This window comes from Drosophila montana, unplaced genomic scaffold, assembly GCF_035044405.1.
Source record: "Drosophila montana isolate Dmon_TW-CO22-7 unplaced genomic scaffold, ASM3504440v1 contig_2081_1, whole genome shotgun sequence".
Taxonomy (NCBI): domain Eukaryota; kingdom Metazoa; phylum Arthropoda; class Insecta; order Diptera; family Drosophilidae; genus Drosophila; species Drosophila montana.
In genome coordinates, this window is record NW_026996991.1 from 2,048,358 (window position 1) to 2,074,758 (window position 26,401).

The following is a 26,401-nucleotide window of genomic DNA, read 5'->3' on the forward strand; positions in this document are numbered from 1 at the left end:
ATATATATATATATACTCTATATAATCTATATACTGAGCCTCTTTTGCTCTGCCACGCCCACTATTCTTCAGTCTTATGCGACATAAGCATTACCATGGCCTAACACTGCCTAGCCTATGTGTGTGTGTGTGTGTGTGTGTGTGTCTGTGTGGGTGCTCGTAAGTCTAGTCTAAGCCTAAACTAGCCAATATACATATGTCTAAATCTATTTATTTTTATGTGAATAATTCTATTTCTTTTAGGCACAAAGTGATGCTGACAACAATTTTTTGTTTTATATTTATGTTTGATTTTTGTTTTTGTTTTTCTTTCTTTCTTTCTTTTTTTTTGTCTCTTGCCCTGCTTGTGGTGGGTCGGTGCCGGGGTGGGTATTCCGGGATAAAATGGGTCATTAAAGCTTCACTACCGCTAAATCGTTGCCGAGGCATGTCGATGATGAGAACACAACAAATAAGTTTGCACGTTGTACGCCGAACCAGAGAAATGAATCGATTGGGATATACACAAAGTGTGGTAAGTAAAATTTGTGGGTGGGTTGGTGGGTTGGTTGGTTGGTTGCGTCGAAGATTGGCCTAGAATATGGAATCGTGGCTATCGGTCGCATACTGCCAGGCCATCGTTAGCATCAATCAATCGGTGCGCGCCTGTGCCTCATCGCTGCCGAGCAGCTCGCGCTTCAGAGCCACGCCCATGCTCAGGGGCTGCGATGCTGGTGATGCCGCTTCGCTATAGTCCTCCAGCTCGTGTTCCTGGTCCTGCTCCTGTTCCGGCTGCAGCTCATGCTCATGAGTTTCCTTGCCATTCGCTGAGACCGATGCCGAGTTGGAGTGCATGATTACGCTGGCACTCTCCATGGGCGAGGCAGCGCGCGGCGGGGGTGGCGAGTAGGGCGACTCGGGACGCTCTTTGCGTGCCAGCGACAGATCCTCCACTTGGTCGTGATCATCCTCGTCGTCAGCGTCGCGCTCCTCCTCAATGGCCTCGCGCTTGATCAGACGATGCTCGTGCTTGTCCAGCGCCTCCTGGTCGGCATAGTGGCTGGGCGAACGGGCCGCATGCCCATTGGAGCCCGGCGGACTGCTGGACATCCGATTGGCTGCCGCGTGTGCGGCTGCCGCCAGGGCCATGGCGTGCAACGCCTCCCGTCCAGCGATATCGCCGCCACGATTCTCTAGCGCCTGCTGCAGGAAGGCGTGATCCAGCAAGGCGGCAGCCGAATGCGGAATGGTCGGCGGCATACCATGATGCCCGGAATGAGCATGGGCATGCCCAGCGCCCTGGCCATGTCCGTGCTCCTTCTGCTCGCGCTCCAGCTCCGTCTGGCCGTAGTTATGAGCAGCCGCCGCAGCTGCCGCCGCCGCGGCTGAATAGGGGAATGCGGCCGATGACTCGACGCCGCCCACGCCAGGTGGGCTGCGCTTGGGCGTGCGATGGGTGCCACGGCCGGTGGTGATGTTCAGCTTGCGCACCTTGTCGTATAGCGTGCGGCTCGGCAGACCGAACTTGCGGCTGGCCTGAAGGGCGCTCATGCCCTCGCGCACACACTGAATGGCGCACATCATGTCCGCCCGGGTGTATTGCTTGTAGCGCTTCCATTCCGGCTTCTTGCCACCCTGGCCGCCTGTCTCCTCGTCAAAGGAGCGATCCGTGTGCGGCGACAGCGGCTCCTTGTCGCCGCCATAGTCGGACCCATTGAAGCTGTGGCTGCTAGCGCCCGCAGCGCTGCCGCTGCCCAGCTGATGCTGATGCTGATGGGTGGGTGTCTTCTCGGCGGCTTGCTTGACGCCGGGCAGCAGCAACTGCTGCGGATTGGGCTGCGACGAGTCCGGCGGGTTGGCCTGGGCCAGCACATTGCGCAGAATGGGCGTGTCCCGTGTGGTGTTCAACAGCATGCTCGAAATGGCCGAGAGCTTCTTGCGCTTGAGCGGATTCATGTCCGCCGCCGACTCGTACACCGAATTGAGCATTGCCGCCGCCGCGGCGGACGGAGAGAGCGGCCATTGGCCAGCCTCGCCGGCAGCTGGATGGGGCGTTGAGTGTGTGGGCGTCAGCGGTGCCTCGCCAGCGGATATGTGAGCGTTGATGTTGATAGGTGCTCCGCTGGAGGCCGGAAAGCTCGTGTAGGGCGTCTGATACGAGCCAAACGGTGGCGGCGGCGGCGAGCAGCTGCTCGAGATGGCCGCACTGGGTGATATATGCGTCGACGTTGAGATCACGGAGGAGGAATTGTGCTGGCCATGATGGTGCGTGCCATAGGAGCCATCAGTACCGGCGCCGTTGAGGGGCTTGCTGCTGGAACAGCTCGAGGTAGGGGCAGAGTGCTGATGCGGATGCGGATGCTGATGATGCGGATGCGAATGCGGATGCGGATGTGAACCGGATGTGCTGCCCTGGAACTGATGATTGTGTGAACGGTCGTCGACCGTCGGAGTGGATGCCTTGTGATTGAACTTCATGAGATTGTCGTAGAGGCCCTTCACCTGCAGCTCCTTGGCGGTGCGCAATATCTCTGGCTCCTGGCTCTTGGTCACTGTCGTCTCGCCCGTGTACATGTACTGGAGCAGGGCGGCAATTTCGAAGCCCTTAACGCCCGGCAGTATGATGCTGCACTGATCCTGCGGCACCTCCTGGAGTATGGACTGAAAGTAGGGCGAATTGGCCGCGAGGACAACGCGGTGCGCCTTGAACTGCTCATCGTCGACGACCAATGTGCAGTCCACATAGCTGCCCACCTCGTGCAGGGCGTGCAGTATCTGGACCAGGTTCGTCTGATGATTGTTCCAGCGCAAGCAATACGTCTGACCCTCGTTGCTGGCCACTGGCGTCGGCCCGCCCATGTCGCCGCTGTGTCGATCCCTCTGGCTATGGCTGTGGCTGTGGCTGTGGCTGTTCTGACGCTGGCGTTGGCGCTGGCGGTGCGCTGGGCTGAGGCTGGGCTCCGGCTCCTCGTCCGGTGCGGTGTCACTGCTGCTGTGATAGGCGCTGTTCAGGCTGGTGAACGCGGCGCTCAGCAGTGTGGGCGAGTATGAGGCGAGGTGCTTTCTGACCTTGAGCGCCAGCTTAAGGCTTACGGTTCACCAGTTGCCTGTTGTTCGGGGAGAAAGAGAGAAGGAGAGAGTGAAGCGATTTCGTTACAATTAAAAAGCTGCCAAGTTCTATGCTCAGGAACAGATTTCCCTAATGCCCCTAAAGATTTGCACAGATATTTGGAAATGCCAAAAAAAAAACCTGAAGCGAATTTCGCATGGGTTACTATAATCAAAATGAAAATTGGCAATGGAACTGGATATGGAAATGGGAATGGAATATGCCCAAAGACCTCTCTGCCTAATCTCCTCATCCAACTCACCCCCCTCACCCAACTCACACCACTGACAATACAGGCAGGTGTGCGAAAATATTGTGTATTTTGGGAATGGTTACGCATCCTCCATGTTCAGCATCCTCCCAGTCAGCCCTAAATTTCCTGAGCCATTTTCATTGCAAAAGTTCTTTTTTCGTTGCTTTTTGGCGGAAAATCTACGGTTTTTTTTTTGTTGTATTTTTTAAATTTATGCCCAAATGCCACCCTGCCAAGTTTTATGCGCCATAAAAAGTGAAAGCGCCTTTTGCCAATGGAGAACGGGACGAAATATTAAGAGAGGTGGAAATGGAAACCGGGGCGGTGCGGTGCGGTAGGTGGGTGGGTGGGTCGGTGGGTGACAGAAATACGCGGATAAAAAATGGGGGAAAATATGCAAACATCCCTCGGAAAACGTGTGCGCGTATTTTTCCGGCTGCTTTTCGCGCGTTTTACTTTACATATTTTTTTTTATATGCGAACTGGAAAATGGAAAGCGTCACACACACACACACACACAGAGACGCACACAGCGACACACTCACGCACATAAAAACAAAAAAAAAATACGAAACTGAAAAACTTGCAATAATTTGCTTTGCTGAGTTTTCATTCATTTTTTTGTTGTTGTTGTATTTATTCTTGGCTCGTTTTTCCTGTTATTCTTTGGTAAGGGCGAGGGTGTGTGTGTGTGTGTGTGTGTGTGTGCGCGCGTGTTTGCCTGTTGTAGGCGCGTTGCAGCCGCGAAGTGGTTGTAGCTCTAACTGGAACCCCGTCCTAATGCTCGTATTTCAGCTCGAAACTCGTTAAAAATTGGGTTTTTGGCATGGGCCACCGCTCAAGTGGTGACCATATGTTGGCCCTATGACCATGTGCAGCATATGTTGGACATGCGACTGCCGACGCCATGTGTCGCGTGCGTTGCACTACGGCCAATAAGACAAGACGACCTTCTGATGGAGTTCGTGGAATCTTGAGGTTGCCAACAGGTAAATAATTCCGCACATTTCCCCCAACTCAGGCTCGATCGCAGTGCGTCGCAGAGAAATTAATTTCAAAAAAATAAAATAAAAATTGCCAGGATAATGGCAAACGAACAACGGGGGAAATGTCAAACAGACAATAGGCGGAAAAATAAACGACCGGCATTGTCTGCAGCTTGAAGTGCGGAAAATGCGCAAGCAGCTCGCCTTTGTGCTCGCTCTATTGTCCGTCCAAAGCGGATAATGAGCAAGAACGCGCAACCTGCCGAGTCTCAAACGATCCCTAAACAACTGCCTTTTGCGCAACCGAGACAACGACAACAACAACAACTGCAACAACAGCAATTGATATGCTCTGCAGGTAGCTGCGTGCCTGGCATAATGGGATCAAAATGGGATCGCATGAACGCCTCGCATGGAATATTGCAGCCGCAAGCTCTTATACTGTGGCTGTAGCGTTGCGCATACGCCGCCGATCGCCAAATGGCTGCAAAGCTTTTGCGAGCTTTTAGTTAACAGCGCTTTAACAGCGAACGCCATTTTGTTTGCTTCCAATTTAAAATGATAAGCCGAACGTCATTGAAACGAATGCACTTGGAAACCGGTTTCGGATTTTCCAGTTTATTTTTTGTGCCCTTTTGGTGTTTATATACACATATTTTTTGCTGCTGTTTGTTAATTTTTTACACGTAGCCCCAAGTTTTAGTTGCGGAATTTAAGGCCTAAACGTTGTGCCTAATTTAAGTTTTTTTTTTATAAAAGCAATATAACAGAAATACAAATAATATTTGCAACAACAAAATATAAGTGCATAAATTAAAATTTTTTTAAATCATATATCTTACCACAAAATTGTACAAATAATTCGCAGCTGCAGTTGACACTTAATTGCAAATGGCACTAAATTGTTTTAAATTCCCACAGTTTTAAAAAATGACAAGTTTGTTGCGTATTTAAAAATTAAACTTTTGTTGAACTTCGTTAGGTATTTTGATTAGATTTTAGTTCTTAGAAACTGTCAGCAGTCAATAAGAAAATTTGCAGTATTTTTGTTGCTAATAAGTTTCTAATTAACAATATCGCGATAATCACACGCACAGAGACACGAAAACCATCCGAAGTGCAGTTTATCCAAGTATTGTGTTTTTTTTTTTTTAAATATTTTTATTTTTTTTATTTTAAACTAATTTTTGTTGTGTTTTGTTTGGAGTGCCCAAAATAACTGCGACACGTACGAATTTGCGTTTTGAATTTTGCGTGGCACGTTGTTGCAGATTCGAGCGCTCAAACTTGAATAAAACTGCCACGGCGCTCGTATGCAGCAAGTCATTGAAAACAAAATTTCCCGAGCGAGACAGCGCGCACATTTTCACGCACACACAAGCAGCAAAAAACAACAACAACAACAACAAAATTAAAAGAAGACCTCTCACACGCACAGCGGCAGGCGCACGCAGGGGAAGTGCTCGCACATATAACGCAAAGGAAAAGCCGCAAAACTGTGCTACGGCTCTGGCAACCCTCTTGCTGTCTCGCTCTGTGCGCTCTGACGCCGCAGTCGACGTCGCTGTTCGCCGTTCGCCGTCGCTGTCTTTATTGCAGTCTGCAACTGTGTGCGTTTTTGCGCTGCGCTGTGTGTGTGCTTGTCTCTGTGTGGGTGAGTCTTGCATATGGCGGCTGCTGCTGCTGCTGCTGCTGCCATTGGCACCCAAGAGAGTAACCTGTCCATGTGTGTGAGTGTATGTGTGCATGTGTGCATTTGAGTTTGTGCTCTTTTTGGCGTATGTTGGACAAATAAAAAGTGTGGCGGCTGCATTTTTTCAACTGCCTAAAGTTGCCCAACTGGCTGCAGGTTGTCAGCGTGTGTGTGAGTGTTGTTTTTTTGTGTATAAATGTATAAATGTATGCGTAAAGCGCTGGACAGCAAAAAAAAAAAAAAACTGGTTAGCCCGTAACCGAATGAGAAACCCTTTTGCCTTTGGCTCAGCTTCAGTTATTTTTTTTTTTTTTTTTGAAATTTGAAGTTTATTTAGATCCCAATGCTAATTATACAAGCCATAAATGCCAATCTGCTAAGAGCATAAAACGTTTAGTAGGTAAAAAAAAGAGGAGAGCTGCAATTGGAAATTGTACAATTTATTTGGCATTTCGCTCAAGTTATGCAAATTCGATTGTGCCTTAAGACGTGCAGCGAAACCTTCTGTAATCAATATGCATTGAATGCACTTTTCTTTTTTTAAGGGTCGCTTGCAATTTGCATATGGGTTGGCCGTTTTCTATGCCCAATTTTTTTTTTCCATTTATATGCAAATCGCTTGGCCTTGGCAGTGTTGTAACGGTTAAAAAGTGTTGTTTGGCGCTTAATGTTGATGACGTCACAAATGGTCATTTAAACTGAGCTAAAATAAAGCTGCCTTTAATTAATAAATGCACATGTGTGTATGTGTGCATGTGTGTGATTACGCATGGAATTGCAGCAGAATCAACGCGCTGCGATTCGCTGACACATACACACACACATACATACAAGCAGCATCCGCAACAGTCGCCGAGCTGCGGCGCATGTGCAACTGTTGTGCTCTCGCTTGCACCCGCATGGCCTGAATGGCATCAGTTTCTTTTTGCGGCATTTGCTGCACATTTAGTTCAACAATTTTAATTACATAATTATGCTTATTTTAACAATATGTGGTTAGAATTGCTGTACCTGCAACTGTTGCCATTGCGAGTTGCTGCTGCTGCTGCTGCTGCTGTTGATATCAATTGTGCATCATTAATTTCTCCGGCCGTTGTGGCACAGTGGACGCCTCCTCCACTGGCGCTGCTTTTTTGGTTGTTCTTTGTTTCTCGATTCATTAATCATGGCCGGGAAATTAAGGTCAACCGCATTTTGGCATTCCCTTGGCGTGTAAAGATTTGTATTTTATGCATTTTAGTAGCTATTTTTTATGTACTCTTCTACTACGAATGACTTGCAGCCAAATTTCGGGTCTAACAAAACTAGTTCGCAAGTGCATTCAACTTCCCCTGCTCTGCGGCCTGCTGATAAAACAACAATTAAATATAACGAAAGACAAGCAACAAGAAAAACGAAATACCGAACTTGAAATACCCTTTTCTAGCTAACTTTGATTAACCAAAGTGTATAAAGATTTGACTCAGATAAAAGTTGGCAAACACAAAATACACTTTTTATACAGATTTACATGCTTGAACATTTCAAGCATTTTTGCTTGTCTTTAAATATAGGCTGACAATTTTGTAGGGTATGAAATGTTATAAAAAAAAAGTTGCAGCCAAGTCGAACTGTGCTGACTTGCACCATATAATCTATGGCATAATGTCTATGAGCTAGTTGAGTTCGTGTGCCGGGTCTCTCTCTCTCTCTCTCCCTCTCTCTAATCTTATCAGCGTTTTTCTTGGTTGTCAGCCGCAGTCGCAGAGAAAGTTTCAGTTTTTCTTGCAGTTGCATTTTGCGTTTTCATGTTTTATTTATTTTTTCCTTTTCGAGATAAGAACTGGCGATTCGGCTATATCCGGAAACTGTACAGATTTGCGGCCACATGGTTCGTGTGAGTTGAGCCAATCGACTTGTAGAAATCCCTAAACGGATTATCCTCTTTGGCCGTCAATGTTGACTCGGCTGACTTTTTGACTCTATTTTCGCTAGTGTGGCTGTGGCATACCAGAATGAAGTTATCCCATGAGACCGCTCATTATGTGAGATTAGCCCATGGAAATGCACACATAATCCAACCGCAGCAGCAGTCAATAAAGCTGTGAGCCCATCTAATGAGCGGCAGGTACAGGCCACACTTGAGCATAGTGAAAGCAATTGAATTGCATTCCGTATTGACAATTGATATTTGACGTGGTCCGGCCCGGCCCGGCCCGGCCTTGGCGGTGTCTTTAACCTTGCCACAGACAAAGGAACGCCTCCAACTCAAAATCGCACTGTTTCCTCGGCAATTTGCGATTATCGCTGGGCAAAACTCACAAACAGTCGCTTATCTCGTTGATTTTGTAAATGGAAAATGTAAATGGAAAAACAAATGGAAATGAGTGCATTTGTAATTTCGCGATAAGTTTTTACCAGCTTTCGGGTTTCCTTGTGGCGAAAAATGTTCATGGAAACCGAAATGGGACTGCGTTTTATGGTCCTAAAGGGTTTTCGGTTTATGTTTTTATTGGGCCCAGACTTTTGCGAAATAGTGCGAAAATTGTTCACGGGAAACTAGTTGCGATTTATGGCCATGTGTAACCCTTTTGCCAGGCCAAACTGTGCATCGTTACCATTGAGCAAACTGTTTGGTTATATGACGAAAGGATTCAAAATTCCTGGAACTGTGCTAAAAACTTGGCCTGCATATTTACGCAGACGAACAGCATCTCATCTTCATCATCATCATTATCATAAGGGGCTGACGTGAGCTCAATCAATGTCTGCAGACACAAAATAAATAATTTCCATTTGTCACAAGCATATGCAAAAAGAAGAAAACTCCGTCGACTCGTTTCCCGACCGATAACCCTTTCGCTTGGATGGTTTACCTGGGCAACTGGCCGACTGGCGGACTGGTCGACTCAAGTGTCCCCTTTGTGGCCGAAAGTAGCCGCCGATCTTTGAAGTTGCAAGCGGCATGTTGAAAATTTCCCTAAATATATCCAACACAATTAGCAATTAGCGCTCAGTTCCGACAAATGGACCAGGTCCAGGACCAGGACCAGGACCCGGCCGACTGTTTACTCAGCAGCAGACGATAGCCGAGGATGCGGCTCGGGCCAAAAAAACAGAAGCTGCCGCTCGACAATCGACCATCGACAATGGGCGACCTGCAGCGCACAGGTTAGCGTTATTTTCGTTCCGGCTCGAACCCGAACTCGAACCCGAACACGGGCTAGCCATAAAACGCATTTCGAAAATTCGGTGCTAATGGATGCGAAAATTAGAAACCACGGACAGACGTCCGACTTGAAAGCCAGCAGCTTTTCATTATCTTATGTAATATCTAAATAAATATAATTTTTCCAAATTTCTACATACTTTTTTTTGCATGCTATTGTAAGTAAGCTGCAATTTTATTCTGAAATTCAATTTTTGAGTATTTTCTATTATTCTGAAATTCAATTTTTGCATATTCTCTATTATAAAATGGCTTATTCGCTCCACGAATAATTTTCGTACAGAATTAAGTTTTTGAATATTTCTCGGAAAAGGCAAAAATTGGAACCTAAAAAATTTTGAAAATATCTGTCCGTTGTTACAGCTTTCTTACTGTACTCACAATGAATGCTGTTTATATATACTGCAAATAATCAAATGATTTATTATTTAAGAAACGTGAAGTTAGCTTAGGATATGAAAATGTAACAAATAGATTTTATATTCATTTGGTTAGGTGCATCGAACGAGAGAGATATTATACTAGATTCCCCACCCCCGATGTCTCCCTCCACTAGGTTGACTGACAAATGTTTATTCCAAATTCGACTGGCGGAAGGGCAAAAATACGAAATATCTACCAAATATTTATTTTTATGTGCATGTATATAAACATGTTTATGTATATGTGCCTGTAATTGTGCGTGTGTGTGCGTAAAGCAACAGTCAGAAAACAAACAAAACTGCAGCAATGAACGAAATTAATAAAAATGCAACAAAACTAGAAAAACGAAAAATGTGTGTGAGTGTGTCTCTGTCTCTGTGTGTGTGTAACAACATCACGAAAAGCAGAGGTATTGAAAACGCTAGAAATTTATCGCGCGCGTCATTTTGCTGCAACTACAAGCGCGCGCGCGTGTGTGTGTGTGTGTGTGTGTGCATTGCGTGTGTATTTATGCGTGTGTGCCTGTGTGTGGGTATGGGTATGGAAAGCAGCACGTAGGCATAGAACCGAAGCTGCGTCGACGGCAACGTCGTCGTGTTGGCGTCGAGGGCAGGGCCGGTGGAATAGCTGGAAGGGCGGTTGGGGGCGCTCATTCGCGCTACGCATGGGTCATTGCACTTTTGCAACGCGGCAACGGCAGCGCGGACGAAGACACAAATACATGCACACACATAAGCACACACACAGACAGATAGTACACACAGATGCAGATACATGCGGAGATAGCAAAAGGCAACATTTGACGGGGAATTGAATAAAAAACGTACGAAAAATTAGGCGAAAGCAAGCAGAGACAATGATAGAATGAGAGAGAGAGAGGGAATGGGGGGAGGGGAATATGGGAGAGCGAGAGACGGGCATAAATATTTGAAGCGCAGGCATACAAACTAAAACATACACAGTTACGGATACAAATACACGCGGAGAATAAAAAAGTACAAGCATTTTTTACTTAAATCAAGTGTTAATGTGATCAACATCGAAAATTTCTTAGGCTTAGAAGAAAATTCTTAGTTAAAAAACTGTTTCTTAAGTACAAAATTTCTATCTGCATTCAAACTTAAATACACTACTCAAACTATGAAATACATATATTACTTATTTAAAAAAAAAATGTTTACGCTTATTTCAAGAGTGCAAGTTCTTTTGCATTTTTGTATTTGATATAGGCTTTCTAATTTTTTATTATATAATAATATAATATTAGAATAATACAATAATAAACTAATAAAATTATATAATAATATACGTTATATCTCATTTGAAAACATTTTTAGTTTACATTTTCCATATAAATGTTTTTCATCTTAAGCCAAACCTTTTTTCTTAACATTTTTTTAAGCTTCAATTAAACATCACTCTTGAATTCTTAACAACAAATTTCACTTAAGAGCCGCTTTTTCGCTGAGTGTATGCATGTGGCCGTTGTGCGTGAGGCACGGAGGCACGGAGGCGGCACTAGGAGCACTGGCAGTGGAATTGTTGCATTGCGACTGCGCCGGCAACTTTGACTTTGCACTGGCGGCCATTTTGTTTTGTCGCGTTAATTTCGCCTGCATTCACAAATGAGCACACACACATGCACTTTCTAAAAATAGGGCCCACGCAGGCGGCGGGCTGCTTGTATGTATGTGCATACATACATATATCAGCTAGCTTGCCCCTGCCCCTGCCCCAGCCCCTGGCCCTGGCCCTAGTCGCTGGCAATGCCATTTGTGCCGCCAACGCCACTCGAGTGTTGCAGTTTGCTGCACATGTGGAAAACGAAAAAAAAAAACACACACACGAAATTGAAGTACAGCAAACAGAGCGGCGCATGGGGTGCGTTTTCCATGTTTTTACCAAAAAAAAAAAATTTACACACACGCACATTTCCCAGCGTCTATTTTTAGCAATTTGAATGTGAACGAAATTTTCAAGTCCAGCACAATGAGAATATTTAAGGCTTGAGCACAGAGGGGAAACAGCGGCGGAGCGCGGGCGGGGGTGGTGACATTCGACATATACGTTGTTAAATTGAATTGCCGCGAGTTCTTTTGCAGCACAAGCATAACATACCTTCTTCCGTTGCAGGGTATTTGCAGCTGATATAATTAGTTGAGCAGATCGAGAAGAGCGAATAGTTGATATACATATATCGCGATGTTATAGTTGATGTCTGGACAAGTTTTCACTTGCACATTTTTGCAAACTTTTTTGCCACGTGTCACACTTTCTCACTGTCATTTCGCACATTTCGCCAATACTCGATGATTCTTAAACTGGTTCTGCTCCGAAACTCGCGACGTTTGTGCCAAGCGTTGCACGCGTTTCGGCCACAATGCGAAATGGCTAGGCAAAATCAGAAATTCAGTCCGAGTTGAGGTTACAAGTTGCGCGAGTTGCTTACAAGCTTTTCTTCTTTTTTATTTTATTTGTGGATCCACGCAAGTTTATGCTGAACCATGTAAGACCAGGCGGCGGTTCGGATAGATTGGACGTGGTTTTTGGACGACTTGAGCTGACCTTGAGCCAAGTTACGACAAAATTGGCCAAGGGTCTGGGTATGGGGTCGGTCTGTTTGTCTGCCTGCCGGCCGACTAATTTTGTTTCTGTCTCTGGATTGCGTTTCTGAAACTAATTCTGAGTAAAGCGCCAGAGAGGCGGTAAAAGCTCCCATATACATAAGTCTATGTACGTATGTATGTGTATATATGTATGTATGTACAAATATGCCAAACTATATACTAAACTTCTATATACAAGCCACACACATACACATGCACGCCGACACAAACTGACTCATAGAATTGAGCAAAATAACAAAACGAATAAAGTTTACATTACAACAACTAGTTACGTATACAGTAGAGGAGAGGGAATGGGGACTAGGGGGGAGGGCTACAAAAGCTCTCGAGCAGCATAAAATTATCAAGCAAAGGGCCAGAGAACGTTTAGATTGACGCTCTCCGATTCTACGAAACCAAAAAGCATTTTGCAAATAGGAAAGAAAAAAAAAGAACAAAACAAAAAAATATTAAAATGGAAAAAACAAGAACCGCCATTTGGTCTCTGGGGTATCTGTAGAACTTTTCAGGGTCAGTTAATTATTACACAATTTTTGTTTACAGCGAAAAATATAACCAAGAAGAAGAAGCACTGTTAGATTTTTTGTTGTTGCTGGCAAAAAAAATACAAAATATGTTTGTCTGTGTGCGTGTGTTTTGTGTCAGCGATTCTGTTGTTTACAACGAAAACAAATTTAATTAATTTTGTTGTTTTCGTCGCTGTAGCTGTGCCAGGGCCATCAAAACGATTGCAAGTTTTTGTATGTGTGTGTTGGATATACATATATTTATACGTACATATGTAAATACGGAAGATCTTTTCCAATGCTAGAAATGACGAGCACATGTAATGTATAACTGATTGGTTGGCCATTTATTGAGCTATGTAGTTCAAGGCGTTGTTTTGTTTTTTTTTGTCGCAATATTCTGCGCAATTTCTCCCGCCCACAACAACAACAGGCGCAACAAGTTACGTCAACCACAGAACCCGGGCGTGTTATGTACTATAATAGACGAAAGCACGTTAAAAAGCTAAAAAAGAAAAAAAAATTCAACAACAAGAACAACATACGCAGAAAGCAGACGCACGCCTCGCGGCGCCGTCCCTAAACTTGAACTTGAAATACTGCGAAAACAAAATTCAAGAGCAAAATGCCGGCAAAAAACGCAAAAAACACACGCCAATAACAATAACAAACGTGCTAAATTTCAGAGTCATTGACTTTTCCATACCCTGTAACAACTAAACACCTGCATCTTGAGGCTTTAAAATAACTGCATGCATAATATTTTACATACCTTTGTGTTGTCGGACCAAGATTTTTCACAAAATGAAATATAAATTATAATAAGCAAGCTGCCTGCCACTGCCGATTGCAACATGTGGTACGTATTGCTCAACCCGTTAGCGCTTTTGTTGCATAGGGTATAGCATATAAGAGCTCTCTATCTTTCATTCGGTCTCGCGTTTCGGCAGAGCCGAAAGCTCCCGACGCTACCCGAAGTTTGCAAATGCGAAATTGCGATTCGGCTCTCCACTCGCGAATTTGACGGCCGACCAATCAGCTCGGCTGGGAGCCGAAAGCTGCCGCTATGTTCGCACACTATGTGCAAATGTATTTCGCTCGCTTTGCTTATTTTTGGCACAGATAAGTCGCCATTTTCGCGCAAAAGTCTACTCAACGCTGGCACCAAACAACAACTGCTCTGGAGAGAATTCGTTGTCTCCGGCGTCGTTCTATTTATTTACTATTTATTGTTTGGCTTGTGTGTTGATTAGGTAAATTGAAGAACCCGAAGAAGACACGTGGTTAGCTGGCGGGCATAAACTTTGCTTGAGCAGAGCTTTCTAGAGAGCGTTTTGCGCTTATCTACAAATAAGTCCAGCTCACTTTGCTCATATAAAGGTACTTGAGGCGAGGTTCGATGCTAATATTCCAAAGATAATATATATACATACATATATTTATAATGCTTTATTTAATTGAACAAATGATGAGAAATTCATTTCAACTCTTATAATATATGTTCCAAAGAATCTTTTATGAACAGCAGATATCTTAATATGGACAAGCAAATATTTTGGCGAATCGCTTGGCAGATTTTTCTGCAAATTAAGCTTTTTGCGTGCTTTCGTTTACAGTGGGGTTCTTGTCTTAGCTTAGGGCACTTATACGCCTAAGCTTACAGATCGTGTTTAGTATATAAGAAGATTGAATGTTGGGTTTGCTCATGTCGTATTGTGAGAAACCGCAATAATTGATCGTATACTGATTATCCGAATATGCCTAATTCTGTGTACCTTTCATCTCCATTATCCTCTTTCCCAAGCCAGGGGCTATTGATGCAACCTGCTGCATTTCAGCTGCTGCTGCTCGCCCCCTCCTCTTCAATTCTCGACTGACTTGCAACATGTTTCCATCCGCAACAGTCTGTCCTTCTGGAACGCAATCGTGTGACTTTTCATGTGATTCTTTTGCTTCAAATCAAAAAGTTAACTTTTCCCAGGGTTTCTGCCGAGCTGCGTCCCGCATGTGTATGTATGTATGTATGTATGTGTGTGCCTGTATCCTGTTGCTCGCGTCCTGCACGCACACCCATACCATGCAAGGTAAAATAATAATATAAGACTCCTCCGCCGTCGTCGCCCCTGCAACAGAAGCAGCAATCAATTTGTGCATTCGTTTTGGTTTTTGCCTGCTCAGCGATCTCCGTGTGTGCCTCGCTTATCCTTTTTGTGTGTGCCATAATTTTCCGTCATTCTCTTGGTTTCCTATTGTTGCTATTCCTATTGATGGGTTATTGAACTATTGATTCCACTGAATTTATTGTTCGACCCGGCACAGGTGATAATTTTTCAGTTCGAGATTTTTGTAGCGACAAGTGCTGGAAAGTGCATTGCGCAGATATAATCGCATTAATATACACCTTTGGCAAGCTTCCAGCTTTGGTAGCAAGATCTATTGGTTTTACCTGTTTGGGCTCCCTCAACTGTTTGCTGCACAGCTCACAATCGGTTTGTTTAAAAAAATTTCACACATTTTTCATTCTCAACTGCCAACAACTAAGTCAACAATTGCACGGCAGGTAGTGCCAGCCATACAGCAGCTCACTGTTTAGCCAAGGAACGTGAATATTCTCTTCTCTTGGCCAAGTCTTCTCAACAGGCGCAAATTATTTTGACAAGTGGCCGAAAAATTGTCTGCATTGTTTAAGACGTGTATGCACAGTGGAAAGAAAATATATAGAAAATGACAACAACAATCGCTGGTTTGGCAGGAACACAGAGTAGACACAGAAGACGCTCTTTTGAGTGGCAGCGGCTATTAAGCCAGACCCAATCTTGAGTGGTCTGAGGACAGAGTATCTTTGCTATTGAATAAATATTACGGCCCATTAATTACAATCCAAGTGCCACACACACACACGCACACATATTGCACATTAATAAATATGTTTTACCACTGACATTTAATCAATGTCATCTGTGCGTCGAATAAAACTGCATTGACAGCAAAGACAATTGCAATAACAGAGCAAATACAATTTATGTTTATGTTATTGCATATGTTAATGTTATTGCATAGCAGAGCAAAAGTCATTTATTCGCTATAATAATAACAGTTAGAGAACAATTTTTTTGCATTCCTTCAACTTTACGCTCCCTCACAGAAAATTAACACCACAAATGTAGCAAACGCAATTTATACGCATTTCCTTTTTACTAAATTAACAAAACTTGCATAGCAGACTTGCATAGCTATGCGTTTGCGTTGTGTCACTCTTTCGTTGTTTTATCTTTGCATTTGCAAAAACAAAGCATTTCCATTCCCTCACCAAGGCAAAACAAGATAACGAAGTAATAGGACCATTTGCGGTTCTCTCTCTTTGAATGATAAATGCCAACACAATACAAACGCATTTAATTGCATTCGTTCTTTTACGATTTTCGCTCTCTTTAATTGCAAGGCGAAGTCGCCAAAGAAGCAACGGATCTTAGTTTGCACTTTTCGTGCTTGCTCTTTCGCTTATTCTTTTCACCACAGTCCGCTTATTAAACGAGTTGCGTTTGAAATTGATTGAAAATTTCTTAAACTTGATGAAAAAAGTGCGGTAGAATGTTTAATTATTTTACTATATAGCCTGGTCGTGTTTAAATATATTAGTTATACCGCGGCGGGTCTTGTATACAATACAAAGCTGTTTTATGTTTCGTTTATAAAGGCGGCCATTGAAAGAGGAATGGATAACAACGAAAACGTTAAATAACTGTTGCTGGAGTTGTTTTTGTCGTGCATATTGGTAAGAAATATGCCTATTTTGCATTTATGATCGTAAATTATAAATACGCTTAGAGAATCTGTGTGTATGTACATATGTATGTATGTGTATTATTGTGGTACAGTCTCTCTCTAAGTGCTGTCTGTTGCGCTGGTGCAGCCGGAAATCGCCAGCAATTGCACGTTTCGGTCTCTTGTGCGTGTCTTCCCAATTGTATTTTTCTTTTTATTTTTATTTTCGTTTTTTTTTTTTGGAAATACGGCAACAAAAACAGCGCTGCGACTGTAGAATAACAAATAATTAGCATTAACCACGCAATTGACTACAGCAGCGGCAGCGTACGAAAACGGCGATTCGAGTGCAATGTGCACTGGCCTGCATACATACACAATTTAACACAAACACACTCGCACACGCACACTGGTGCAAGCGAGACGAAGACTTAGAAAACAGACAGGGCCGCCAATCAAGCAAACAACAAAAACAACAGCAAAAGCAAAAGCAACAAAGATAGTACATTTTTGGGTATGTCAACAAAACGAAGAACGAAAACAAATTGTGTAAAAGCAAAAGAAAATGCCAATGTTGAGAGAGCGAGCGCAAGTGAGAGCGACCAGAGAGAACAGCTACTACGCCAGCTTGGGACGTGGGCGCAGCGCTGCCCGTTTGACTTGATCAGCGACGCCATTTTTGTGTTGGAGCTGCGCATGCCAAAGGGCAATTGGTAAAAAGGCAAACAAAATAGAGTCGGGAATTCTAGTTCAATTCGTTCTTTTTGAGTCGTGAACTAGTTCAGCTATTTATGATGCATTATATTCAGTTGATTTTTAGCTGCTTTTTATTTGTTATGTTAATTATCGTAACTAAGTATGTCTTATTTCATGAACTAAACAAACAAAATAGAGTCGAGAATTCCAGTTGAATTCGTTCTTTTTTGGTCGTGAACTAGTTCAGCTATTTATGATGCATTCTATTCAGTTGATTTTTAGCTGGTCGTTATTTGTTATGTTAATTATCGTAAGAAAATATGACTCATCTATTGAACTAAACCATTTCTTGAATAAGTTCAGATGTTCATTTTAATAATTCGTTCAATTGAACGTATTCTGCTCAACTCTACAAAATATCATATATTCATGTGTGTGTGTGTGTTTATGTGTTGTGTGCGTTGCGGCTGCTGTTGCTCCATGCCTCATGTGGCGCGATGGCGGCCCTATGCCAACATAAACTGAAGTTTGTGCTGCTGCTAATGCTTGTGTGGCACGTCGCCAAGATGTGTGAGGGGCATTCAAATGAAATAACGATTGCATAATTGCCAGTACTCAAAATGCCTTATTGGCTATGCCTAATTTACCCACAAAGGTCAACAAGTCACAACAATGCCCACGGAGCCAGGGAACTGCAGACTGCCACACGTCCAGCATAAAGCAATCCTGCAAATAAAGGATGTCCAAACGAAAGTGAAACGCGCTCGTCAATCGCCAGAAAACCGACGACCGAAGACGCAAGGACATAAAAGCCGAGTCACAAAACAATGGAGAAGAGAGCAAACGTCTGACACACGTACACGCTCCACGCCAAGACAAAGGATCTGTGCGGCTGAGGGAGAGTGAGAATGCGACTGGGAATGTGAAAGAATAGCACAGAAATGCGACAATTCAAACATATTTCAAGTCAAAACTGCCAGCTATCTATTGTAATTGGATACTTTTCGAGATCCTTGCGCGTGTGAAGCACGACGAGTGCGCGTTTTCCTTTTTTTTTTTTTTGTCGCTTAAAAAACCCAAACCGTAACCTATCCCTCGTCGTCGCCCCCGTCAGCTCTCCGACGCCCTTATTTGAGATGGCTAGTGCATACGGGTACGGGTCGCCAACTATGGCGTCTAATTTATGCCAAATATGACACTCGTTTTCTTTTTTAACATCGAATGTTTGTCCTTTAGGTTTTCACTCGAGTTCTTGTCCTATATTTCGTGTACCCTTGCAGAGAGTATTATAAGTTTGTCACAAGACTTGTAAGGTATCTACATAGATCAGCAATGCTCGACTGTCTATGCAAACCAGTCTCTCAGGCTTAAAGCTTTCGTGATGTAACTTGACGTCCTTTATGAAAACTTAAACATATATACCTAATATTCGGCACCCTGAAGATAATTCTTTTTATACCCTTGCAGAGGGTATGATAATTTTGCCTCGTAATGTATAACGCAAAGAGTATAAAGTATACATATATTCTTGATCTGTATCAATAGTTGAGTCGATATAACCATGTCCGTCTGTCCGTCTGCCTGTTTCTATAGGAATTAGTCACTCAGGTTTCAAGCTATTGTCATGAAACTTTGCATACGTCCCTCTTTCTGTTACACGCAATACATATGTCGGAACCGGCTGGATCAGTCCACTGTATCATATAGCTGCCATAGGAACAATCGGTCGAAAATGAGGTTCTTGCATGAAAACTTTCTTGTTTTTCAAAATATTTTGGCCAAACTCGCTACATTTGTGCAAAATCTTTTTTACATCGGACCACTACAACATATAGCTGCCATAGGAATGATCGGTTTTTCAAGATATCTTAGCTATACTCGGCATTAACTATTTTCCCCGTGCTTCTAAGATACGCAAAGCTTAATGAGACATATGAAAAGGTTCGGTCAGCAAGGGTATTAAATCTTCGGGGTGCCGAAGATAGCCCTTCTTTCTCGATGTTTATCAAAATACTTCGGTATATGACTATATTTTCCTGAGGTTGTGCATGTGATAAGGAACATGATAACCAAAATAAACTTAAACAACTTTCAATTCTTATTTGACTCCTCTTAAGCATAAACAGGGCCACAAAAAACACAACAACAACGGCAGTCTATGCCAGAAAAAAGGCGCGGAATGCAGACCTGGGGGTGGTGGCTGTTGCTACGACTTCTACTTCTACGGCCTCTGTTGCAACTAAGCTTTGGCTTCAACCCCCGGACAAGGCAGGCAGAGGGCAGGGGTAGAATGAAAAAAATTTGCATGATGCCGCTGCAAAATAAGCAGATACAGAGAAACGTCTGTGAATGTGTGTGTGCGTGTGTGTGCATGTACATGCCACACGCAACGCACTCCACATTTATGCGTAATAATGTGCTAGCAGAGTGCGTAGGGCTAGGCAGGAGAGAATGTGTTTGGGGTGTTTCGATAAGTACTTTACGAGACACAACCCTCGTTTTGCGGATTTTTTTATGGTTTTGCCCAAACAGAGGCAACATCAAAGTTCATACTTTCAATTCGCCCGGGTGGTAGCTGGGCTGGGTTCTAGTTCAACGGTGGTTGCTCACCTCAGCCAAATCCCAATTCTCTTCCTATTCCTATTCCTGTTCCTATTTCTGTTTCCGACGCGCATTGGCTGGCATTTGCAATTTTATTGCAATGATGACGGTTCGATCGCTTTTTGGCAAACGGCATTGGCGATTTTGCAAGTTTCCGACTGGGTCTTGCTTGGGGTTGTAACAGACACCCTAGAAACCTGGTGGTTGCTGGAAATCAATGATGGGAGGAGCCTTGCAAAGCCGTGCAAAGCAAATATGAAAAGTTTTTGCAATTTTTAAACGGAAAATGGCGAAAAACTGCACGAGACAAGCTCAGAAAGAGAATCAACGGAGGCTTTTTATGGTCAAAATTAAAAATGAATTAAAAAGTAGATCATTTTCTTATGCCAAGCAAACATCTACGTTATGTACGCAGACATCAAACACATACCCGAATGCCCAGATAATTTGCATATTTTTCGCCTTTGCTAAGTTCAAGAGAGGTACAAAATATGCAAATTGAGCAAATCAATCGAGAGCTAAATGAATATCGATCAAAATTGATTTGTTGCCCGGTGCGCCTTAACCCAAACAGAAGAGTGAACGCTGCAACCCGCAAAATCGGAAAACCCAAAGTGAGCAAGACCCGGCCAAGGAGTTGAGCGTGAGAAAGTTTTCTCAATGTTTTTGCACGCATAATTTACATAATTTTGCCTGGCCAAATAACAAGGAAATAGATTGCAGGCACATCACAGTCAGTCCTGTTTCTATTTCTATTTCTATGTCAATTCCTTTACGATGTTATGCAAATTAGCGCTGTTGTTGTCCCTGTTCAACCCCCTGCCAGGAGCTGGGTGTGCGAGCGTGCCGGCATGCTGTGAGATCCGGTCTGGCGCCGTCCACTGTGCGCATAATTAACCCCTGTTGGGCGATTGTCTAGTGTCTGAGCCTTGAGCCTTGAGCCTGTCTCTGGCCTGGCCTGGCTCGTTTCCTTTTCACATTTTCCTATTTTCACTTTCGTTTTGCGTTTAGCGCACTATTTGCCCATTTCGCAAGCCCAGGCACCTTATGCAAATTAGGATCTTCGCTTGCCAACCCTTTTCGCCAAGTGAAAATCTGTGCTGTTTACCAAAAATTATGCAAATTTTCACTGGAAAACCAACGACAGAGATCGAAATGATCTTTGTCGCTCTAATTTCCTAGGCAAGTCGACGGTGTCAGGTAGAGTCTCGGCATCGTTTTGCCGATCGTGAGAAACTCTCAGGCATTTGCATAATTTTTCGTGAAAATTCGCCCAACTACGTGATCGCTGTATAGACAGCAGAGATGCAGAGATGCAGCGATGCGCTTTCCAGCTTCTCCTGTTTTCCTATTGCCAAAAAAGTGTCAATGAGTATGCACGTCGGATCTGGCAGTTTATTTTAATTAGAATGCAAATGTGTACACTTTTAGGATGAGCCTCTTTTGTTGGCCTCCTCGCTGTCGCTGGAGGAGTCGCTGCTGTCGCTCGAGTCGCTATTGCTGCTGGAATCGCTGTTGCTGCTCGAATCGCTTTCGCTACTGCTGTCCTGCGATTGCGATTGCCTGCCCTGTCCAGATTTGGAGGAGCCAACGCCTGTTTGCAGCTGTCGCTGCTGCTGCTGCTGTAAGCTGCAGGCGCCGCTGGAATTCTTTTTCGACGTGCTTGGGGCAGAGAAGCGCGGCCTCTTCTTGGCCGGCATGGCGGTGCGAATACGCATTCTATGCGTGTACTTGCGACGGTTGCCGTTGAGCGCTTGGTTAATATTCTGCAGTCGCATTTCAAGGCTGCGCTGCAGGTCCTCCTTCTCGTCGGGCTTCATGTTGCGTAGATTGAGCTTGGTATGCGGATGCATGGCTTTTTTCATAAGATTTAACGTCTCGGCGCCAAAGTTCTTGATATCGAACCACTGCAGATCACAGTTGTCAGTGGATATGTCCTCGGTTTGCGCAATAATGTGCATTATCTCGATTTTAGAGTTCAGGGGCAGCATTACGAACTGTTGCTGAATGGCGCGACGTTCCACCTCGCTGACGCTATCCATCTGCTCGTTTGTGTCCTTGGCGTTAGGTAAATTGGCTCCACATCCGTTCATATACGAGTTAAGCTTATGGCCCTGACTGTTGCTGGTCCGTTCCTCTTCCCTTTCGGCAGCTATCAGTTGTTCCTCCTTCATATATTCTTGTTCCTCATCCCCCTCCACCTCCTCCTCCTCATCGTCTAGGCGACACGAGTCCAGCTTACTGCCAAGTCTATCAACAGTAGCATCCAGCTCGTCCATTAGATTATCCTCCCACCTAGACTGCTTGCCTTGCTGTTGGCCTCTCCTCAAACCATTTTGGTCCTTTTGCAGGGCATAGAACAGCTGGCTCAACTCCTTGTTCTGCATGTGATAAGATATGCTATCGAGAGTCTCGTGATATGCATTCTCGAAAATTTTCTTTGCCTGATTCCGCGATTGCAGAAAGGTAACGTCCAAATGCGAGTGGAAGTCTTCGAGTGTCTTGAAATGATGTTTGCTCAGCTTCTTTGAAACCGCACTCAGCTTCTCCTTATAGAAGTCGCGAGCATCCGCATCGGCCTGGTCTGTGTTGGCACTTTGCAGCTTCTTCAGTTGCTCGCGGCACTTGCGCTCCGTGAATGCGGAGGCCTTTTCGTTGCTGCGCGGACTGCACACTGCTCGGGGATCCCTGTTACAGGCCACCTCAAGGCCCTCTGGCAGTTTCTTCAGCACCTTAAGGAAAAACTTTTCCAGCTTCTGGCCATTGCGATAGACCATATCCTCCGGCCGATTGAATGTGTAACAATTGCTTATCACCAGCCTAAAGTCGGCTATCAGCTCATCCACGCTGTGGTAGTATCGATTCTGTACGCGCTTGATGATGGTGCCCACGTCCATGGGCCGCTGGATGATTGTGTAGTATGTGGGTACCTGTAGAGCCTCCGAGTCCACCGGCTGCATAAAATCGAGGGCGAACATTTTCGTGGCCAGCTCATCGAGCAGATGCTTCTTCAAGTAGTGCATCTTGTTTGAGTAAATGCCAATTGAGTCGGGCGGCGGTATCACATCCGGCTGCACCCGATTCGGAATCTTCAGTTTGATTAAAAGTGCCTTAGAGGAAGACTGCGATTATGAATGGAAAATGGCAGAGAATACGTACCTTATTTACAACTTACCATATCGAATGGTATGATCCTGGAAAGTTTGTGGACAAGATAAGAACGAAGAGCCTACAGGTCGCAATAATCTTTCCAGATTCTATGACATCCGATTGGCTTATACCCATTTGATAATTTGCTCGAATATCTCATACAGCTTCTCGTTATAATTTGACAGCAAGGGCCATACTTGCTGTGTAGTGTTGCGCAACTTTTACCGCTTTGCCGGTAGTGTTGTGTAGCATGCACGCGTTAAATATTCGCTGCTCTTGCTGACAGCATCAATTTGGCACAGGGCAGAAACATTGATGCGTTATAAATAGACCCAAAACTACGGCCAACATTGCCGACACTTCAAAGCGGCAACAACCATCCACCCACTCAACGTTCAGCTTCAGCCTCCGCCTCAGCCTCAGCCTCATCCAATCCGGCGAGGAGCATTCAGCTCCAACCGCCCTTGTCTAATATATTGCACCACTTCACACGCAGCCGCCTGCCCGTCTCGCAGCTTCCCCCGTCTCGTTCTTCTCCACCCCCCCCCCCCAGCAAAATGCGGCAATGGGACATAAAAACTGTTTTTTGCAATTTACATGAACATTTTTATCACCCTCAGCCTTGGCATGGGACACGGCGCTTCCATCCTGTTAGCCGACCATGGCGCACAACAACATGCTTTTCCTATTTACATACACACACACACACGCACGCATATACACACACTTAGACCCCATCGGACTCTGATTACCTTCACATGTTAGCGCCCAGTACATTTCCTATCTGCGTCTTTTTGCGACACTTAATTACACACGCATACGCTTCACTCCACTTTGTCCCCGCCCCGCCCAGCCCCGCCCCTGTCAAGACCCCTTCCCCTTCGGGACATTGGAGTTTACTTTGGATGCCCTTCGCTTAAAATAGGCAAAAATTATAAACGAAAGAAACCATGAATTTGGGCATCTTTTCGATGACAAGTGCATCGCTGAGTAATGTACAGTCCTGCCTAGAAGACTGCCAATTTGTTGCTCTTTAGCTGGCATACACACACACACACACACACACACACACATGCACAACACAGATCACGTCTGAGGAGCGTCTGGTCCTGTACAATTAGATAGTCGCTGGCACGGTCAGAAATGCCAACAACGTATTGGCAGGTAGAGTCGTACCCATATGAGTTCCAGGTGAAGGTGTCAATGTTGCCTTATCATGCCGACCCCTGGCTAGAAGTGTCTCGTCCCGTCCTGTCCCTGTCCCTGACCCTGACCCTGGCCATGTCTATTCTTTCGTTAATTTTATCTTTGACGGCGATTAATGCGAATAAATTTTATAGTCGAAAACGAAATGTGCACTTGTGTGTGTGTGTGTGTGTGTGTGTGTGTGCACGTTGTTTTCTTTAAGTCCCTTTCTTCTTTGACTTTGTGCCTCTTATTGTTGCTAGCGTTGAGCAGCAAGTATGTGACTTCTTGTTATACCCTGCAAACATGGAGAATGATTAAAAGGGATGTTACAGACGTATGAACATGTCTATATTGAAGAATGATATGAATAATATTTACTTATGCGTGAAAAAATTGTATTTAATTATGGATGTCATCCTTCAATTTTCCAATTTCGATATTTATCGATTTTCCAACTTTGTTTCTGGAGCATATCACTGAAATTTTGACAGCTAGAGATACGACATTGTGTAACCTGTCAAGAATATTCACATTTTTTTGTATGTTCCATCTGCTTGGATCTGGGTACAGGGTATCGCCTAATCAGTCACTGTTTGTGATTGTGATCGGCACCTGCACACGACCATTTCCATTGCGCGATCTTGCAGTGCACTTTGATGAAAATCGAGAGAATTGCCACTCGGTCGCTGACTCAGCATCTCGAGGAGGCAGCGTGGATCAGGCATCCGCAGTGTTTACCCCTACCTCCAAATTAGGCAGGGCACGAAGCGGCACCAGCAGCAGCAGCAGCAGCAGAAAGCATTGCAACAGGCGGCCGTCAGGCCGACAGGTACAGGCTGCCCAGAGGCACTCGTATTCGAAACTGGTTTGCAACTACCCTCGTTGCGTCCGCGACACTTGCCCCGCTCGCTGCCTCCTGCCCCATAACACGCTATATGGCTAGTCCATTTGCGCGGCCATTGTTTGCGATGTGTTAACCTTAAGCGATTCCTAGCTGGTTCTTGTTGTTGGCCATGGCCAAGCTGGCAACCGCTTCGAGCCATTGTTCTTCGCATGTGACTTTTGGGTTTGGCTTGCCACATTCAGCGACGATCTTTGATTTTGATATAAAAAATAGATGTGTGTGTATTGCCGCGTAGACAATGGAGTCCTGTGTTTGCCTGCAACTGTGGGAACGCCGCGAATCCTGTGTAGTACAATGAGATTTTGTGTGGATTTTGATAGCGATCAACGGGCACAGCATGACAGCGAAATGCAGCGTAAAGATGCAGGTTCCACAGGCTGTCCTCGGATCCTGCTAACTGCCAGACTGAGCTACGCCAGAGCCTGCCTGAACCTTGGAAATCTCCAAGTGCACCCACACAGCTTATGACTGTGCTTCCGTTATGCCGAAGAGCTATGCAAATCATTTACTATTCGCGGTTGTAGAATTTACGACCCCGATGTTGAATTTCTATTTGTAAGCGCGAAGAGTGCTCTCAAGCAGAGTCAATGACCCGGTCGGATGGCGATAAAGATGCCATCATGAGCAGCTCGAAAAATGTTGCAATTGCAATTCAGATACGACGAGTAGATACATAACATAGAAATGTAGCCGAAAAAAGCAATGAGATGGGCGCCCGCATCTTGGTCAATAAAGGAAAATTTATTGAGAAATTGTGAAAATGTATTTGAAAAGGGCCGCGCAATGGAGGGCGCGGGACACGCGGCCTCAGAGTGCGACTGGGCACTGAAAGTGGTGAAAGCGCCACAATTAAATAGCAAACAAATTTCTGCCAATTATTTGACATTAATTATCAAGCATGAGGCGATGAGGGCCAAACTGGACCGTAACCGAGATAATCGCACCCTTGTTCCCACTCGAGAGGGTTCACCTCAAAGGCGTTCCGTCAACAAGATATTTACAAAGAATAGATGCTGGTGATATCGGATTGCTCTCAAATTCTAAATCAAGTTTCAGTTTTGCATTTCGTTTTCAAGCTAATTAACAATGTTCCAGACCGGGTGCATATGCATTTATGTAAAATTCTGTCAACCGTTCTTAAGCCAGGCGCTAAAAACCCAAAGAAAATGCCTCACAAGTCATTGACTCTGAAAGGTATCTGCATCTCGACGCTGCCCATGCGGTGCAATGGCCGTTGACGATGACGACCGGACCCAGAAACTGCCCGAAACGGCCCAAAACGCCAATCGACCAAGACGTTGTTCTGCTCCCAC

General features: G+C 44.6%; 2 protein-coding genes and 1 long non-coding RNA gene across 6 annotated transcripts; 1 reads left to right on the plus strand and 2 right to left on the minus strand.

The window, feature by feature from the left end:
* Positions 1–243: 243 nt before the first annotated feature.
* rib (ribbon) lies at positions 244–3,211 on the minus strand. Its single transcript, XM_064679859.1, has one exon. It carries the CDS (start codon positions 2,836–2,838, stop codon positions 631–633), a length of 2,208 nt encoding a protein of 735 aa, XP_064535929.1. The 5' UTR covers positions 2,839–3,211; the 3' UTR covers positions 244–630.
* A 764-nt stretch (positions 3,212–3,975) lies between these two features.
* LOC135426776 (uncharacterized) lies at positions 3,976–5,023 on the plus strand. The gene is made up of 3 exons (XR_010435960.1): positions 3,976–4,010; positions 4,137–4,330; positions 4,423–5,023. It is a non-coding gene; the product is annotated as an uncharacterized LOC135426776 (long non-coding RNA).
* A 16,192-nt stretch (positions 5,024–21,215) lies between these two features.
* tbrd-2 (testis-specifically expressed bromodomain containing protein-2) lies at positions 21,216–23,837 on the minus strand. Of its 4 annotated transcripts, none has more exons than XM_064680003.1 (2): positions 23,022–23,837; positions 21,216–22,956 (listed from the first exon to the last, which is right to left on the minus strand). In XM_064680003.1, the coding sequence occupies exons 1-2, from the start codon at positions 23,022–23,024 to the stop codon at positions 21,274–21,276; spliced, it is 1,686 nt and encodes a 561-aa protein (XP_064536073.1). In that variant the 5' UTR covers positions 23,025–23,837; the 3' UTR covers positions 21,216–21,273. The 4 variants fall into 4 exon arrangements, with proteins under 4 accessions (XP_064536073.1, XP_064536071.1, XP_064536075.1 ...); XM_064680001.1 differs by having other exon boundaries at positions 21,216–22,968; XM_064680005.1 differs by having other exon boundaries at positions 21,216–22,935; positions 23,006–23,837.
* Between the last annotated feature and the right edge of the window lie 2,564 nt (positions 23,838–26,401).